This window comes from Rhodamnia argentea, chromosome 2 (genome assembly GCF_020921035.1).
Source record: "Rhodamnia argentea isolate NSW1041297 chromosome 2, ASM2092103v1, whole genome shotgun sequence".
In the NCBI taxonomy this organism is placed as follows: domain Eukaryota; kingdom Viridiplantae; phylum Streptophyta; class Magnoliopsida; order Myrtales; family Myrtaceae; genus Rhodamnia; species Rhodamnia argentea.
The window spans coordinates 8425863-8444354 of NC_063151.1; the positions used below are offsets into that span (position 1 = coordinate 8425863).

The 18492-nt window shown below is 41.8% G+C and overlaps 2 protein-coding genes across 2 annotated transcripts; both read left to right on the plus strand.

The window, feature by feature from the left end:
- The first annotated feature begins 1550 nt into the window (after positions 1–1550).
- On the plus strand, positions 1551–3055 carry LOC115738740 (probable inactive leucine-rich repeat receptor kinase XIAO). Its single transcript, XM_030671452.1, has 2 exons — positions 1551–2547; positions 2677–3055. Exons 1-2 carry the CDS (start codon positions 1625–1627, stop codon positions 3053–3055), a joined length of 1302 nt encoding a protein of 433 aa, XP_030527312.1. The 5' UTR covers positions 1551–1624.
- A 12669-nt stretch (positions 3056–15724) lies between these two features.
- On the plus strand, positions 15725–17994 carry LOC115738761 (B-box zinc finger protein 20-like). The gene is made up of 3 exons (XM_030671485.2): positions 15725–16165; positions 16301–16786; positions 16902–17994. Exons 1-3 carry the CDS (start codon positions 15980–15982, stop codon positions 17172–17174), a joined length of 945 nt encoding a protein of 314 aa, XP_030527345.1. The 5' UTR covers positions 15725–15979; the 3' UTR covers positions 17175–17994.
- Positions 17995–18492: the final 498 nt, after the last annotated feature.

Genomic DNA, 18492 nt, shown 5'->3' on the forward strand with positions numbered 1-18492 from the left:
TTATGATCCGACTCAATTCCAATCCAGTTGACCGCTTGATGAGGTGATGAATCTACCGACAAGTTGAGCACACGACCACACGGAGCAATAACGTTCGGAGGACAATCAACGGTGTTCGGCCATCTCTGTACACGCATCTTTCAACAAGCGTCTCTTAGTTAATAAGCGACATGACAGAGCAACATAAGCAGCCATCTAATAGGCCTTATTCACTTCAGCTTGTCTTCTTCCAGTGTACAAGGGACCTGCATGCCTGAGGCGCAAAGGTCCCTCGGGACTTGAAGGCTAAAGTAACAAGCTAAAGCCTAGAATTGTCATATGCGCATAGGCTGAAGGAGTAGCTGGAGCAACAACTGCCTTGGTTTTGGCGCAATCGTACTAACTCGTTTTTGAAGATGTTAACGTTGTTTTAGTCTCGAAGTGCTGTCATTTCCCCTTCCTGTGTCAAGTCTAATCGCATACATCTGAGCTCTAATTACAGAGTTGGAAGAAAACAAAAGGGTCTCGTCACCAACTTCCAAGTCAACTGAACATGAACTTTCTCTTGAAGCCCAAGTGAATTCATGCGTGAAAAGGTCAAAGCCCACTACATCGTCCGAATTCTGGTCAAATTGGCCGCGACCTGATGAGGCCCTGCGTTCCAAAACGAAGAGTTGCGACCCAAGAGCTTAGCTGTTCATCAGGCCCATTTACCGATATTGGACTCTGTTAGAGTTAGAGCCATAGAGGTGTGCATGATCCGGGCCGGTCTGGTACCGACATGGAACCGGGGATCGAACCGTAGTCCCGGTCCCCATATTTTTGGGACCAAGGACCGGACGGGGACCGGCGGTTCCAGTCCGGGCCGGTCCCGGTCCGGTCTCGATCCCAGCCCAGTAGGACTACTAACTATTGAAAATCTAGTCAACTTAATAAACTATGCCATGGTAAAAACATAGCGACTCATAATGACTTTTATGATCGACGAACTTGATCAAAATGTTCGAATTCAATACCAAATCCAGCCATTATATGATAAAAACATCACCAACCGCACTCAAAAAAGCCTGCAGAGAGAAAAGATGACCAAAAACAAGATGGAAAATAAGACTAAAAATAGAGTCTTGAGGAGGAGAGTGCGACCGTGCAAGGTTGGAAAATAAATGGGCAGTAGACTTTTATTATTTTGTTTTGTTTTCAATTTTTTTTTTTTGCAATTGTATATATTTATATATAAATAATTATATATTATTGGCGGTCCGGCCCGGGCCCGGCCGATCCATCCCTAATACAAGAAACCCGAAGACCGGACAGCCCAGTCACCGGTCCCATTTATTGGGACCGGACCATCCACCTCAAGGACCGGACCAACCCGGCCGGTCCGGGCCGGTCCGGTCCGGTTTGCACACCTCTAGAGCCATTAACGTTAAACCCAGTTGGACGAGAAAGAGACCACGTTCGCTTTACGGTCAAACCCCAAAATGAAACTGCTCCCAAATCTGAAAATCGAAGCTTTTATCAGATCGTACGAAGCAGTCAACCAAGAATCAAGAATCTAGACTGACCAATCTCACCGCCGTACTCTTAATACTCTCCTCTCTTGATCTGTTCTAACTCTCTTCTCAGATTATTACATGCACGAGAGATGCCACCGCTTTCGAGCTCGCTCTCTCTCACCCTCTTCGTTCTCGCGATAGCGCCGTTCTCGCGACTCTTCCTTCCGGCCGATTCAAGAACGCACCCCGGAGACATTCGGGTCCTCAAAGCTCTCAAAGCCTCGATCGACCCGAAGTCGGTATCTCCCGGATCTTGCGTGGGCTCCTGGGACTTCTCCGTCGACCCTTGCGACCGCGCCTTCAGCGACCGCTTCACCTGCGGCCTCCGCTGCGACGTCGCCGTCTCCAACGCCTCCCGCGTCACCGAGATCGCCCTCGACTCCGCCGGCTACTCCGGCTCCCTCTCCTCCGTCCCCTGGGACGACGGTGTGCTCTATCTCCAAACCCTCGACGTCTCCTACAACTCGTTCGCCGGCTCCGTCCCCGGCTCGCTCTCACGGCTGACTAGCCTCCGCCGGCTCCGGCTCTCCCGGAACTCGCTCTCAGGCCAACTCCCTGCCTCGCTCGGCTCGCTTGCCGCCCTCGAGGAGCTCAGCCTCGACGGCAATAACTTCCACGGAGGCATTCCGTCGAGCTTCAACCGTCTCGCAGGCTTGAAAAGGCTCGAGCTCCAAGGGAACAACCTCTCGGGCGAGCTGTTGTCCAATCTGGGCTCGCTCCAGAGTCTGAATTTCCTCGACGCGAGCGACAATAACTTCTCCGGCGTAGTCCCGGCGTCTCTCCCGCCGTCGCTGGTGGAGCTCTCGCTCCGGAACAACCGCCTGCGAGGGGACCTCCCGGAAATCATCAGCGTAAGGGCGAAGCTCCTGCAGGTCCTGGATCTTAGCCGGAACGAGCTGAGCGGCGCTGTGCCGTCGGCGCTCTTCGAGCACCCATCCCTCGAGCAGCTCACGCTCTCGCATAACAACTTCACGTCCTTGCACGCGCCGCCCGCAGGGGGTGCGAACAGCAGGTCTGCCGATTCTTGTCAAATTTGAAATTTTAACATGTGTTTCAATGCAATAATCAAAAAAGATATTTAGATTCTTCCTTTTAGTCATCAATATTTGTGTCGAAAACTGACGTCCCTAGTGAATAGCAGGCTGGTGGCCGTCGACCTGAGCTACAATAATCTCCGAGGGCTATTGCCGGGGTTCATGGCGGTGCGGCCGAGGCTGTCGGCGCTGTCTCTGGAGCACAACATGTTCACGGGGATGATACCGGTGCCGTACGCGCTGAGAGTGAGGGACGCGGCCGCCGTCGAAGGGAGAGGCGGGACGGCAATCAGGAGGCTGCTGCTGGGCGGGAACTACTTGTTCGGGCCGATACCGGGCCCGCTGATGGGCCTGAGGCCCGGGTCGGCGAACGTGAGCCTGGTGGACAACTGCCTGTACCGGTGCCCTGACGAGTTCTTCTTCTGTCGGGGCGGCGATCAGAAGTCCCCGGTGGATTGTAAGAGCTTTAGCCCCGCCATTCCTTAAGCTAAAAATTGCAAGGATGAAGACAAAAAAGGGAATCAATCGGTTCTTTTTTTTTTTTTGGGTCCGACAATCGGTTCGATTAGGAAGCGGGTGTCGAATTGGGTCGGGTCCATAAATCCATATTGTTTGTTTTGCAATATCCAGGTCCATGGTCACCGACATGTCAGACGCGGCACGTGAGCCCGATCCGAAGCGACATGCACGTGCGTTCTTGCTCATAGATAATTAATTATCTTCTCCAAAGTGCACTTGTTTAGGTCCTCTGTACTGTATCTTTTTTAATTCTTCTTCTTCTTCTGAAATTGGGGTAAAAGACAGCGAGGCGTCTCCTCCAATGAGGATTAATTACGTATTTCAAGACGACGTCGTATCTGCTCATGGGAAACTCGAGAGCGCATTATTGTGGTTAGCTCCATGTGCAGCGCACTTGCCATTGCCTGCGGACGACATGAGCCCATTGAAGAGACATCACATGGCCATTAATGTTCTCCGATCCGACGGTCGAGTACGTCTTCCGGATGAAAGGCCATCGATCGCGGCGGTTTTGCCGTCGGCCCCGCACAACTGAAAGATCATGATCATGATCATGCATAGGTTCCGTCTAGTTAAGAATTTTCCCAGGAGGAGATCGTCTAATAATGGTTATAACGTAAAAACCGATCATCATTCAAGAATTCCTTTTAGATCGTTGTATAAGATATCGAGAGTACCAAAAAGGTAAGCAATTTGGATTGCTTAGGGTGCGTTCGGTGACATTTCTATTTTTCTGTTTTTCTATTTTTCTATTCCGCGGAATAAAAAAAAAACAGAAATCTGTTTATGTACCTCAATTAATTTTTCTATTCCCCAAAATAGATCAATAGCAAGGGATAGATTTGGAGCAGAAACAAAAGGTACAAAAAAAATCCATTCTTTTCGTTTCCGGGAACAAAAAGATAAATAAAGTCATTTTAGAAAAACAAGCTTATCGTAACCTGACTCAACCCGTATATACCTAAGTCATCGGGTCACGTCGAGCCGATTTCGGATCATTTTTTTTTTCTTTCAAAAAACCATTTATCCTTTTGGCTTCCTTAGTATATTTGTCATCAAAATAATGTCGAAATAAAATCAAAATAACCGAATTAATTTCTTTTTAGTTTTTGCGTAAAGATTTTTTTTAGCACCCTCGTATGCATTTTATAGAAGATGCACAGAAAATTAGTATGCCGTAGGAAAGAATCGACAAAAAGGAAAAAACATTTAAAATCATACAACTTTGTATCTACATATATGCATTATGTTAATAACGCACACAGTGTTTAACTCCCAATTTTTAGTAAAATAATCTCTCAATCTCACAAAAAAAATTCACAAACCTAACATTAAGATTTAATCGGCTTCGACACTTAAATTCTTGATGTAATTTCGTGAACAAAGCCAACGAAGATAAGTCCTTGCCAAGCACTTGACGAACGGCGCTTCTTCAAGACCTCGTTCAAGACATGACTTCCAACTTCAACAGGAAACATGTATATATGTGACCTCCAAGTCCGATCGAATCAAATTTAATGTCCATGTTGACTTTTCCTCTGAACGTGACTTTCACAATAAGAGATAATATTTGTATTATCCAATTACGTTTAAAAGATTTCTTTCTCTAACTGGCTTTCCTCTTCTTGTTCTTTTTCATGGTCAAAGTCCAACAAATCTCTGGACCCCACCTTGTGAATATCGCAGCAGACTTCAACACGGAATAACTTCCGTTCTTGATCGAGACTTGGATAATACCAAAAAGAAATATGATTTCTACGACAAGCTTCCATAAGTTTTCAACTTTATCTTTAGTCGGGTTTAGTTTGCAAGTTCAAATTCGAGACATATTTTAACACCCATCAAGAACAATTTAGCCAAAATAGGAAGATTCAAACACTCTTATAATACCACTGTGGTTATAATTGTGACATGTTATCATGTCATACAGATAAAAATGCATTGAACATATAAATTCTAGCCTAACTTTGCAGGTTTGGATGTTTTTCCCCCACTAACTACATAGATCTTTGTACCGGTTTGAAACCTTTTTCACAACGAAATTAAGACTTATTTGCAGGAGACTAAATTGAATGAATTTCCCCACACCACCCATGAAGTTTTCAATTTGAATCCCTGAAGGTCACACTGACATTAGTAATTTTACCACCTTTGCTCGCTCCCCCTTTCTAATTCGAGCCTCTCAACCCTCGCTCGTTCTTGACTCGCCTTGGCTTGCTCGCCCTCATCATCTTTTACTTATTATTTTGCTGTAAAAAAATAAAACCAAAAGAAAGAACAAAAGAAAAGTAGGTTCTCGGGAATACCTTGGAACTGGACCTGAAAACATGGTAGATTTCAATGTTGGTTTATGGCAAATAGGAAATCGGTTCTAATAGGGTATGTTCCAGGTTTCAAGGTCCAAATTTAGAATATATCTACCTTGAAACCCATGACTCCTACTCCCCACCCTCGATGATCTTGGTCGTTATCCTCAACATCTACTTGCCTGGGTCACCAGCGACATCGTCACTGCCATTGTCGTCTTCAGCGGCAACTCCCACCAAACGGCAGCTTCTCTACGTTTGTTTGTGCGTGTGTGGACTACGACGGGTCGACCTGCCTCTCGCCAACTTCAAAGCAATAATGACCCATCTCCTCGCAAAATTCATCTCGCTCTTTCGAATTCGTGTCCTCGTCAAAGGCATACAACTTCGAGGAGCACAAAGCTAACCACGCTTGGTGGTAGCTGAGATGAGATGCTGCTGGGATTCTCAGTTTGCCTCGAGTTAGAGGTGGCGAAATTCATGCAGTGCGAAGCGTTCTTCGAAGCCTGAGAGCAGTGCAAAAACCTTTTTTGACAACTTGGCCCAAAAAGGCGAGAGGCCTTTAAACTCAGAGCCCAGAAAGAAATCAAAAGCGTCTAGGATCACCTAGCCCCCCATTTGGTGCATCCGATAGAGATGATCGAATTATAGAGGGATAAGTGCATTCAAAGTATTTCCATTGACTTTATTTTTTTGAAAGTTTTAAAACTTCGAATGCACTTTCGAGATAAGCTTTAGAACTCGATCGCACCATTTAAAAATTTTGGGATTCGATTGCACTTTCTGACAAATTTTAGGACTTAATTCGCATTTTTTTGAAAAAAATTTGTAACCTCGATTGCAATTTCGTGATGAGTTTTACAATTTCCGACGCACTTATCCCATTTATAACAGAAATTGGAATGAGAATTAATGTAAACAGTATTGGATTTGGCCACACATCGCGGGTCTCTCATGTGGCTTTGAGCATTGATCTTTCGGACTGTTTGTATGCCGATAGCAAATTAGGTCTATTCCAACAAAATCTAGATATCTGGGGTCGGAAATGAGGGGGACCCACAAGCCACATGGGAGTAGCATTTATAAAATTACACGTGGAATATAATAATGTGTTAGTCTCCAGGAATGGTCGCCCATGTTGGGGTCCCCACGGAGAGATGGGAAGGCCATGTCCCGAATCAAAGGCATCAATTTTCCTTTGAAGCCCATGCGCATCCCCCCAATCTCCCGATGAGAGAGGTCGGTCATCTTGCCCGGAGTTTCCTTTGGCATTTTTCTCATGAAATCAAAAGCGGGTAGGTGAAGATATTCGAAGCCTCTCAGGATCGCTTTCTGAGTTCAAAATTCGTCATATCTTTCGAGAAGGCAATCGATTCACGGATATGCTTGCAAATATTGGTGTAGCGAAGCGATTAGGTACCACGTTCTACTTGCAGCTTTTCAAGAAAATTATCCCATGTTTTGTTCAATGATATAGTTGGGATTGCTGATTTTAGACTATGGTTTCTTTTAGTTTGTACCTTCTATTTACCCAAAAAAAAAAAAGTGTGTAGGTAAGTGGTCCCCCGAAATGGGTCGGGTTGATTCGAAACCCGAGCCTTAGTGGCCTTGCCCTTGCCCACTCGAAGCTAGTGGAAAAAGGAAACTTTTTAGGCGATTTCGAAGCACGGTGTACCATTAATATAGGCCGATCCCTATGCGCCGATATCACGAGTTTATCTAATTTTTCATGAAACGAGAGCACTTCGCATATGATAAATCGATTCGACGGGCGAGAATGCCACCCGCACCGCACTTCGCATACGATAACGAGAAAGTGTTTTGTGCATCGGTCGCACTTAGGTATTCTTTTTCTATTTTATATGGTCGAATATCTCATTCGTACTAAGCGACGTCAAGGCATGATAATGTAATCGATCTTGATAAGTTAACCCACTTACCATCTCCTTCATCTATCTTTTCATCAATTCGATGCATTCAACGCTCCATCCTCGATACGTAAAAGGGTCATGTTGCATACCAAAAAAAAAAAAAAATTTCAATTTGGAAAATCGATATAGAGGAAATCGAGATTATATATGGCTTAGCAAAAGTAACTAAAAGAAAGGGGGAAAGGAAGGCAAATGCAACCACTCGCCTCTTTGCATTTAAAGAAAGGTAGAAGCCACTAAAAATGCTAAAGTATGCGCATTGCGATATATTTATCTCAATTTTTTTATGACACTAAAAACTTCAAATTTGTACCCGTTTGATAAATTTATCCCAAATTTATTCTGACACGAAAAACCCTAGACTGGTGTCCATGTGACGCGTTTATCCCGAACTTTTTTATGACACCAAACATCCTAAACTTATACTCGCACCACACGTTTATCTTCCGTCAAGTTTTCTTTTTCCTTTTTTTTTTTCTTCCCTCCGTCTTTACTGTCACCGCCACTGTCCTTATCGTAGCCATTGCCACTGTTGTTACCATCGTCAAACCAAGAAAGAAAACGAACGTGGAAGTCAAAGCAAAGGCAAAAGAAAACAAGGGAAAAAAAATATGCAATGAGATGACATATTTTTGCCATGTGAGCATCACATCGGCATCGTTTGCTTTCTGTCGTCTATGCAGGCAGTCACACAAGATTTTTGGCAGCGTTCTTTACCAGAATTTTAACAGTGGATCATTGCAGAAATTGAATTTAAAAATTAATTGAACCGTATCACGTGAGTATAAATTTATAAATAATGTGTCATAAGGTGCAAGTTTGGGGTTATTGATATCACTGGAAAGTGTTTTGGGTAAATACGTCACACGATTGCAAGTTTGGAATTTTTAATGTTACAAAAAAAAATTTAAATAATTATGTCGCGATGGACATAATTTAAGATTTTGTTTTTTTTGTGACCGTTTCCCTCCTCACATAAAGCAAAAGTAACAACTTCCTCTCCGTCGAAGTGTTGTGGGGGAGACCTTGTCGTCGCTAAAAGTGGTCTCATCTCTCAATCCGACGCATCCTTAACCCACCAATTTTTTTTTTAATTGATGAAGATAACGAGGTATCTAAACACTGCTGCCTAAAATTATTTTATTCCCGCTTCGACCATCAATAATACTACAAATAAATCCCCGGACTCTGTCCCTCCACAATGCATTATTGGTCCGAAGTAGGGAATAGCCCAGCATCATAATTAAATAAATATTTAATTGAATGTGTAGGGTATTCTAATTCATGATAAATTACTTTATTGAATACCTAGAATAGTCTAATTTCCGAACTTCTTGATAAATACATAGTTAGTACTTAGCAGCTTATACAGAGAAGCTTGGTTCCGCATTTGGGAAGGGACTTTGGGGCTCTAAAGTCCTTTGGCCAAACGCATATAGGGATTGTTTCAATTTTTTGATCAACTTTGGGAAAATGCAATTGTATTTTCGAAGACCTCTAAAAGCCTTTAGCCCAAAGTAGCTCCAGTGGTACTTTGGAAAGTTGCATTTTCGGAATGCAACTATAATTTTTTTCTTCCATTTTTGTCCTCGCTCAACTTTCGTGATTTCGAAAGTATCATCGAAAACCCCGATTTTGTCGGCAAAAGGACTCGATCGCCGACGAAGGCCCCGCGAGCGGGCACCATCCTCGCTTGAGGTCGCACGACTCCAAGCAAGGTTGGCCGGTCGACGCCTAGGTCCGGCCACCGCCAATTGGCTGGAGGCTAGATTTGGCTCACGGCGGTTGAAGCTAGCAATTAGCTGGCACAAGTTATTTTTCTCTAAAAAAATTTAGTAAAAATCCTTTTCAAAGTGTAATTTTTACCAAATGGCATTTACGTCAAAGTTGTTTTCCACGTATTTTCAAAATACACTTTGCCAAATACTATTAGCTTTTCGAAAATTCCCTTTACCCAAAGGTATTTGCATTTTTCCAAATATATTTTCCCAAAACTGAACCAAACAGTCTATTGGTTTCTAGGAAATTTTTCATCAATTGAGAAATAACATACATAGACATACATGTGTGGAGAGATGAGGAAGACAATAGAAAAATGGTCTTTGGATGTGGTGACAGCTGAATTTGATACATTGGCAATAATTAACATCCTATATAAGTTCAACACTAAATTCTTTTCCTCAACAGAATCTGGGGGTTGTTGTGTAGAAATCGAGCGGAGCATTGAGATCGTCGAATGTACCGATGAATCGAAGCGAACAAACTAGCTTAAGCACTTTGATCTGTATTTGCTTTGCGCGCATCTTGTCGGTATCTTCTTTATTCATTGGGCTGGTCCTAAAAATATGTTCTCGGTCGAGGTGCATTTTTAAGGCCGTTGATAGCCATATTGCTGAATAAATTGAGTCAATTTGGATCGTAAGCTAAGATCTATTTTCAAGAATTGGGTAAGGTCAGTCATATCAAGAAGCGAACGAGGCAAGACGTAAGGTAACGTAATAAGTACTCAACTGTACAGAAACATTGAGTTACTTGTGACTATAGGCCGCATATATTATTATACGAAGCAAATATACAAAAAAAAAATTAAAAAAAATGTAGAAAAAGAAGAGAATACAAAGCAGTGCCCAAATAATAATAATAATAATAAATGCACGAAGACGAACTTTAACTTTTGCTTTTTTTCCCATGAAAATGTGGTCGCAGCGTGGAATAAGCTGGGCTAAGCCAAATAAAAAACCAAATAAAATAATAATAATAATAATAATTAATACCACGAAAAATCTCAAATTAGTATATTTGTGATAAATTTATTCAAAGCTATTTTTTTGGGCACGAAAAATTTCAAATTGATATATCTATGATAAATTTACCACAAACTAATTTTTTTTACCACGAAAAATCTCAAATTGGCACACTTGTGACAAATTTATCCTTTGTTAAATTGGGTTAATATCACAAAAAATTCTAAATTGATACACCTATGACAAACAGAGGTTAAAAACCCTAATCCGATACACCCATGAACAGCGACGTGCCATCTAACTCAGCAATTTGATGATTAAATTTAACGAAAACTAATTGAGAGTAGATTTGTCACAAGTGTAAGAGTTTGAAATTTTTTTATGGTAAAAAATAATATTTTAGGGTAAATTTATCGCATGTGTATCGGTTTAGGGTTTTTCTGTTATATTAACCCTAACAATAATGATGAGTAACAGCAATATGAATCTAATAATAATTTATAACACATGACAACTCGAAAAAATTTCAAATAAAGGCTTGAAATACCATTTTTGTTTCGAAGAAGAGCTCAATCAAGTACAAGAAATGGGAAAAAGGCAAAGAAAAAAGATAAAAGAAAAAAAAGAAATTAGAAAAGGAAACGAGGAAAATATCCTTTGGTCAAGCTCTTCTTTGGCATTTCAAGTGCTTATTTACAATAAAATTCATTTCAAGTCGTTATTTAAATTATTATTATTATTTGACAATTATTAAGAATCATAGCAATTTAATAATAAGATATTCCTCCATTATGGGTCGACAGTGCGATGCCGACTTCTCGTTTGACCCCACTCTTTATTTCTTTATTTTTTATTTTTTCAGATCGGGGAGTCCAGCACTTCCACATCCCACTGTCACGTTCAGATGGATGGAAAAAAAGTGATTTTCGTCTTCTTGCGGGGTGGGTGGGGGGCCCCACCACTTTGATTAATTAAAGTGGGATTAGTGGGATTAGTGGATTGATCAGATATCTGCCGCCGACAAATATCTGATTAATTTAATCCCCGTCCCGCGGTACCGATCATCTCGATTTTTCTTCTCCGAGCAATTTTCTGTTCCGCAAGGGGCGGGACAATCGTTTCTTTTCTTGTACGAAAAACTAATCCGTCCTCTAAATGTGCTGTCGTGGAAGCTTGATCGTGCGATTAATTACGTAAATGGGACGCTTAAGAACAGCTTAATTAGCAAAACGATGTCCTTGCATCGCTGCAAACTAAAAACCTTAAATTCTCCAATGGAGTCCGAACGTTTTGTTTATTGCGCACTAGCATGTGAGAGAGCTCGCTGGATAGTTGATTCACCATCAGGCGAATTGGGCTCGGAATAAGGCGCGGCAACCATCTAGTCGAATGTGAATATCGTATTTCACACATGTCTAGCAATCTCTATTTAAAACTGAGTAACAAGAAGAAACGAACTTTGTTGGGTCTAACCTAAATTTGACGCAACGAGATGGTGCTATGAAAATACGAAAAATTGAAAAATGAATTGCCAGGATCGACTAGTTCTGGGATGTTTCCGGTGACATCAGTCCGGCTCTTGGTTCCAAGAAATTGGAACCGGTGGTTTTCAATGCAGTTTCCATTTTCCGTGGGTGGAGCCATCCGCCCGAACCACGCGGACCGCACGGTCTTTTCTTCTTCTTACAAAAATGTAAAAATTAAAAAGCCCTAATCCTTCACAAACCCTCCAACCATAAACCTGAATTGTTCGCCCTAATTCACGATCGCTCGACTCTCGGACGGCCGATGCCACCCTCTCGGCGGAGTCGCTCGCGTCCCTTTTGCACAACGCCTCCATCTTGCCGACTCATCTTGAGTCTCGCCTCCTTCTATTGCTCTGTTTTTTTGGCCAATCGTGACCGCAATCGCATGTCATGGAGGTTTTGCGGTTCTTCGTACACCATTTCCGATCCTTCGTCTAGATCTCGTCTTCGAACCGATCAATGTGTGTTAGTTGAAATGCTTGAATGAAATGCGTGTACAAATCTGAGAAGTAAGAAGGTCCGTTGTTTTGGTACCGAACGATGGCCGTTTGTGAGATCTGCTTCTTGTTTCGCCTTTTTTTTTTTTTTTGTGGCTTTCTTGCGAGAGGGTTTCGTGGGTATGACCGATTGGGTTTGAGCTCGTTCATTGTGTCGAGTTTGGTGGAGCTTGAGTGAGACTGAATTGATTGCCTTCAAGCTTGATTGCGTCTCTTGTGACCAATTTTAAGATCAAATGGGCTGGTTCTCGGGTGAGAACCGAACCATTCGGGAAATCGATCACCCCTAGATTTGCCAGCAAGTACTATCAAATTCTCATCTAAGCGACGCTCAATAATAGCATTAACCTAGTTAGGGAAATATTGCAACCATAGCCACTAACTCACAATCACTAAGGGAGTGGAGGACCCGCCTTGGCCAATTTGGCTTTTGTTTCTATTCGATTATGGCTTGGAATGCAAAAGTAAATGCACGCTTTCAAAAGCAGAGAGGGTTGCTCCCCCTCATTCACTAGCTTGTCTCCAGCATTTAAGAGATAGAAGCACCGATGATCTTGATTAATGCCTTCTTTTGCCCTAATGTGTTCAATTTATCCCTTCAATGATGCCATTTGACTTTAGCTCCTGTCTTTAGAACTTAAAACTAGTTCAATCGTACCATTTGACCTTTATATACTTATTGCTCTACCTGCCCAGCAAAGAGGAAAGATAAAAAGAGGTGAAAGAAAGAATTTAAACCATTCGATTTTCGATTAAGATAACGCACTAGATAAAAATTCTTAATTATTCCCACGGTGTAATAATCAACTTAAGTTATGAAGTTTTAACATGAATTTACAATGGGATGTGGAATAGGCATTATTCACAAAAGCGCGTGCATGAAACCTAGTGTTGATCGTTGTAGGAATTAAGGACAGGACGTAGCCCTTCATAAACAGAATGCTTGTTTCATTTCGGGCGGGGAAATCACCGACAAAGTCCTAAATCTTTTGACAACTTGCCAATTCAGTAAACCTTTCAATCGTGCCAATTTAATCCTGAATCTTTTGAAGTTTCATCATTTTAGTCATAAACTTATTATTTGAGTAATTGACTGGAATAATAAATTGGCATTTCGTCAAAAGATTTAGGACTAGTTTGGCAATCATCACAAGATTTAAGACTAAATTGGCATAATTTAAAGGTTTAGGATTAAATTGGCAAGTTGTGAAAAAGTTTATGATTGAATCAGCACAAGTGCAATAGGTTTAAGACTTTTTGGACAATTTTCCCCATTTCAGTCTAAAGAGAGAAACACGCGAGTGTAAGACAGGTATGCTATCCCACAAATTTTACGGCTACTTTAGCATCTTGGAAGGGACTGCCTTTTAGCCTCCGGACACCACGAACATGCTCCACAAAACCTTCGAGTTTCCATGAGTTTTCTAGTCCACGAGATCCACGCAGTGGCATGTATGGAGACGGCAGCGACAAAGACAAACCGGCAATTGGGTGCTTCGCGAAAGAAGAGATTTGACTCGGAACTCATTCTTTGCCAATGAATGGTGAAGGTGCATTGAATATCTAATCGATGAGGAGAGGCAGGAATGGTCTTTCTGGGATCAAAATCCAGTCTTTTATGTGGAGGAGTTGAGCTCTTTATCAAGGCAGGAGAGATGGAATAGATTTATCAGCAATCTGACGCATCGCTCCCTCCTGCTTCTATGGATTTTAGCAGCAATCATGGGTTTCAAATGCGGAGGGACAGGGAGATCGATCTTGGATTCTTGCAAAAACCGAGGAGTAGAAGATGTGAATTGGCCAATAATGGAGGCAGCACCAGATGGGCACCCAGACAAAAGAGCCTTGAAAGTAAGACCCTTCACCTTAAGACGTGCTACGAGATTATTAAAAAGGCAACAAGCAAATGTCCTTTTTTTTTTTTTAAAGCACAGTTATATCAATCTTTCTATGTACGATACATATAAAAATATTTAGGATTGAAATTGTTCGTACGATAAATTTATGACTTTTTTGACAATTATCGCTATTAATAGAGACTAAGGAAGTCTCTCACACGATAATTTAAGCCGTAATTTATTGTGAGGAACATTCCGATAAATGACCTTGTGTGACATTGACGTTGAGAAATAATCTTATCAAGGTCCCGTTTTCTTTTTTCTTTTTTTTTTTTATAGATTAGGCCCTTAAAAAGAGAAGTAGTGGCATTATAACGGTGTACATAGTAGCAATTTTTTTTAAAAAAAGGTTATTATAACGAAAAACTTCAAACTGGTATATCCGTGATAAATTTATCTCAAACTAGTACATTTATGAAAAATTATCCCAAATTAATTTTCTGACCATCAAAAACTCCAAACTGATACACATGTGATAAATTTACCCTTCGCTAATTTTCATTTAGTTGGGTTAATACTACAAAAAACCCCAAAACGAATATATCTATGATAAACAAAGGGTAAAAACCTCAAACCTGTCAACTTCTACATGTCATTTAACTTAACAATTTAACGGTAAAATTTAAGAAAACTAACAAAGGGAAAATTTATCGTAGGTGTACCGGTTTAGGATTTTTATCTGGCAATTTTATTCCACACTTACTCAGTTATGAAAATATTTTATCTCGAGTGTATTGGATAATACCGGAATGGACACCAAACTCAAAATTTGTTTTAGTTATAATACAGATAAACAATGTGTTGCATTGAAATTGGATCGAAGGATAGCATTTTGTTTCAAGCATTAAAAATAATTTAACTATAAACTTACTTTGCTTCATTTCTTCGATCGATCAAGAACACAACATGTGGAGAATCATTTATCTACCAGAATATATACGATTATTTTGTTTCATACTACAAACACAATATTTATTTGACTGCTCATTAGCTAACACCAATTATTGATAGAAATTTAGCTATTAGATATGGCACTTCTGTAAACCGTCAGTACTTGAATCGCTAAATTTTCTTGACGCATTTTTAATGAAAACAATACTATATACCCATATGTATCCCGAACTTACAATTCTCGTGTCGTATATTACCGACAGAGCTCTAGACTATGGATGCGAGTAGGTGCAAAAGGGAAATGGGGGGCCCGAGTGAGGTCCACACGAAGTTCCGATCAAATTCTTATTTGGGACATGACAAAATGTAAGGCCATTTGTATCTCGGTAATTTCTTTTAACCTCTTCTTAAATTAAACGAGAGAATATAAACAACTTTCATGTCGTCGTGTTCGTTGAATAAAAGAGTCGCATGAAGATATTAATTTTACGCAAACCGTACGAGATTAACATAGACTCATAAAATGTCCATGTACAAAATAATTAACATCAAATAAAGATTGGTCATAGTACACATAAAGACTCTACACATAAAAAGAGCCAGCGGATAATGAACAAGATCAACCACGTGATTGTCTCTTCTCACAACCACGATCTTGTCCCGCATGCGATGGTCGAAAATAGCCTTCTCGGTTTTTTTGATTTACCAAACACGACCAGTTTTCAAAATTTTGTCTTTTTTTTAAAAAATGTCAAATTGGAAAAGAGGAAGAAGAAAAAGAGAGAATCTTTTCCCACTTGTGCGTAATATTAACCAACTTGCCCTCCATCGCCTGAATCTTGATCCGTCTCTTTCTCTTGCATCATTCCAGTTTCCTTCTTTTCTTCCCCCATACTGTTGAGCTTGAAAGGCCACTCTTTTATTGTTCAACCTCGAGCCCACAAAGATATTGCCCTTCTCTCTCTCTAGAACCCATTTTCATCTTCTTCTTCCTCCTCCTCCATCCCACTTTCAACGCCTCTCTCTCTCTCTCTCTCTCTTCTGGGAAGCTTGGAGGAAAAGGGTGTAGAAGAAGATTAGGAGGAGGAGGAGGAGCAAATGAAGATCCAGTGCGACGTGTGCAATAAGGACGAGGCGTCCGTGTTTTGCACCGCCGACGAGGCGGCGCTCTGTGGATGCTGCGACCACCGCGTCCACCACGCCAACAAGCTCGCCTCCAAGCACCCGCGGTTTTCCCTTCTCTGTCCTTCCCCTAAGGAATTCCCTCTCTGTGACGTCTGCCAGGTACTTGCTTTTTGGCCTCGCGTACTTCCTTTTCCGTGAGAGGCCCTCTGGAACAAGTTTGTACTTTTTCGGTTTGTTTCGTGGTTTTGTTGCTAATTGCGGCAAAAAAAAAAAAAACAACTGGGCTTGGTGTAGGAGAGGCGAGCGTTCTTGTTCTGTCAACAGGACCGAGCCATTCTCTGCAGGGAGTGCGATCTTCCTATACACACGGCCAACGAGCATACCCAGAAGCACAACAGGTTCTTGCTCACTGGAGTGAAGCTCTCTGCTACATCGGAAGTCTACACATCTGCTCCCAGTGATGCCTCTCCGTCCAACGGATGCGATTTAGTCCCCGACTTCAAGTCCGAGGCATCATCGTCGGTCAAGAAGCCGGTCTCTGCTTCTGGGGCGATTTCGGGCCCTCGAAAGGCAGCGCCCAGCGCGGCATCGGCAGCAGTGGCTGCATCCACGGCGATGGTGAATAACACGGATGGGATCAATAACAGTATGTTGGCCAGCCAGGAAAGCGGTTCAAACGGGTCAACGAGTAGCATATCAGAGTACTTGATAGAGATGCTGCCGGGCTGGCACTTTGAGGACGTCCTTGATTCCTGCTCTGCTTCCTTGGGTTTCTGTAAGGTTTGGCTTGACCCATCTCCTCCTTGTAATCTTTCTTGCTCTCTTATGAAATCTAGGATCAGAAATATTAGTACTTCGGAGTTGACAACTGGTTTTTATGATTCTTTGGTTGCAGAAAGATGATAGTTTATTGCCATTCGCGGACAATGATCTTGAGAGGGATATGAGTTCCTTCTCATCTAAAAGTTCGGGAATTTGGGTCCCTCAAGCTCCAACCCCGGTGTGGTCTAATCAGTTCTCTTTCCAAAATGGTGGGATCGTAGGAGGATCCAAGCAGACGAAAGAGCCTGCAACCACGAGACCTGGCAAGAGGTGGAATGATGATGTCTTTGCAGTTCCAGAAATCAGCCCTTCATCCGCTGGATTCAAGAGATCTAGACCCTTTTGATTCAATTCGAAAAGTTGGTGCTATCCATTTTGTGAAGAAGATGAAGAAAGCCTCAAGCTAATATTTTTCTAACATGGCTTTGAGTTTCCCTCTACTTTTTTTTAATCTTCACCGTTTTGTTTGATCTGTTCTAAGTTTGATCTTTCCTTTGGTGTCTCCTTGTGATCGACCCTTCCTGGGTTAAGGTCTGATAATTTTGTCCCTCTTCTGCTCTGTACTGGCGAAAATGCTTGTAAATAGAGTCACCGAACTTCACCTGTGCTTTTTCTCTCAACTAGTGGAAACCTCTTGTTCAGTTTCGGTACAGCGCGAAAATTTCTGGTAGTCCTTTCTCCTCCTCCTTTTTGGGGGCCAAATGTCTACTGTTGTCTGGTTCAAGTACATTCAAGAGCATTCAGGACAAGGAAAGATCATCTGCAATCATGGCTGCAAAAAGAAGTAATGAGAGACAACCCGATATCTCTTTTTGGTCGTCCCCTTTCTGTATTATCTGGACCGTGACTGTTGGCAGTGGGAGGAGGAGGAAGAAGAAGAAGATGATGGGAAAGGAATGAAAGTGGTGATTATGGTGGTGATGGTTATGATGGGGATCAGACAGAAAAGATTGGAAGGGCGAGGCTGAAAAGTGGGGTGAAGAGCGGCTTTTGTCTCCATTTAGAGAATAAAAAAACATTCATCACGAGTCCTAATTATCTTTAAAGTACACTCTATTGGAGGGATAAAGCTCCATTGCTTTACTCCCATCTCTTCTCTTTTTTCCCCCTTTCATTGCCATGTACTGCGATGATAATCACAGCTTAACAGCTGGGCTTAAACATAATGATGGGTTATCATTAGTTGTAAACCTTTGGAATGCAAGGAATGTCATCTCAATAGTGTTTTCCCACTGCACTTTGGGAAATCTTGAGTGGGCTAAGAGTGTCAACTATTTATGGCAGGTTGACCTTTACATCGTCATTCACATGCTGCATACTGTCAATGGGAAAAAGGTGAATTTGACAAATAAGTAAATAGTACGTCATATTCCAATCGTACCCAGAAAATTGACTTTGACGACCACTAATGTTTATCTCCGCCTGCAACCCCAAATTAGTAAGAACTGAACCCAAATCGCAGGTGAGAAGTCAGTTTCCTCCTACCCCCACAACCCCTCTCTCTCTCTCTCTCTAATTTGTGATACAAGGATTTGTTTTAACTAAGAAAACCTCTTGTTATGTCCTAATCGTGATCCGTCTGCTCATTGTTTAAGGCAGAGCATCGTATCCCCAGCACTAGGGTGGCTGTCAACTTCAATTGGTTCTCATGAGCCTAAAGGGTT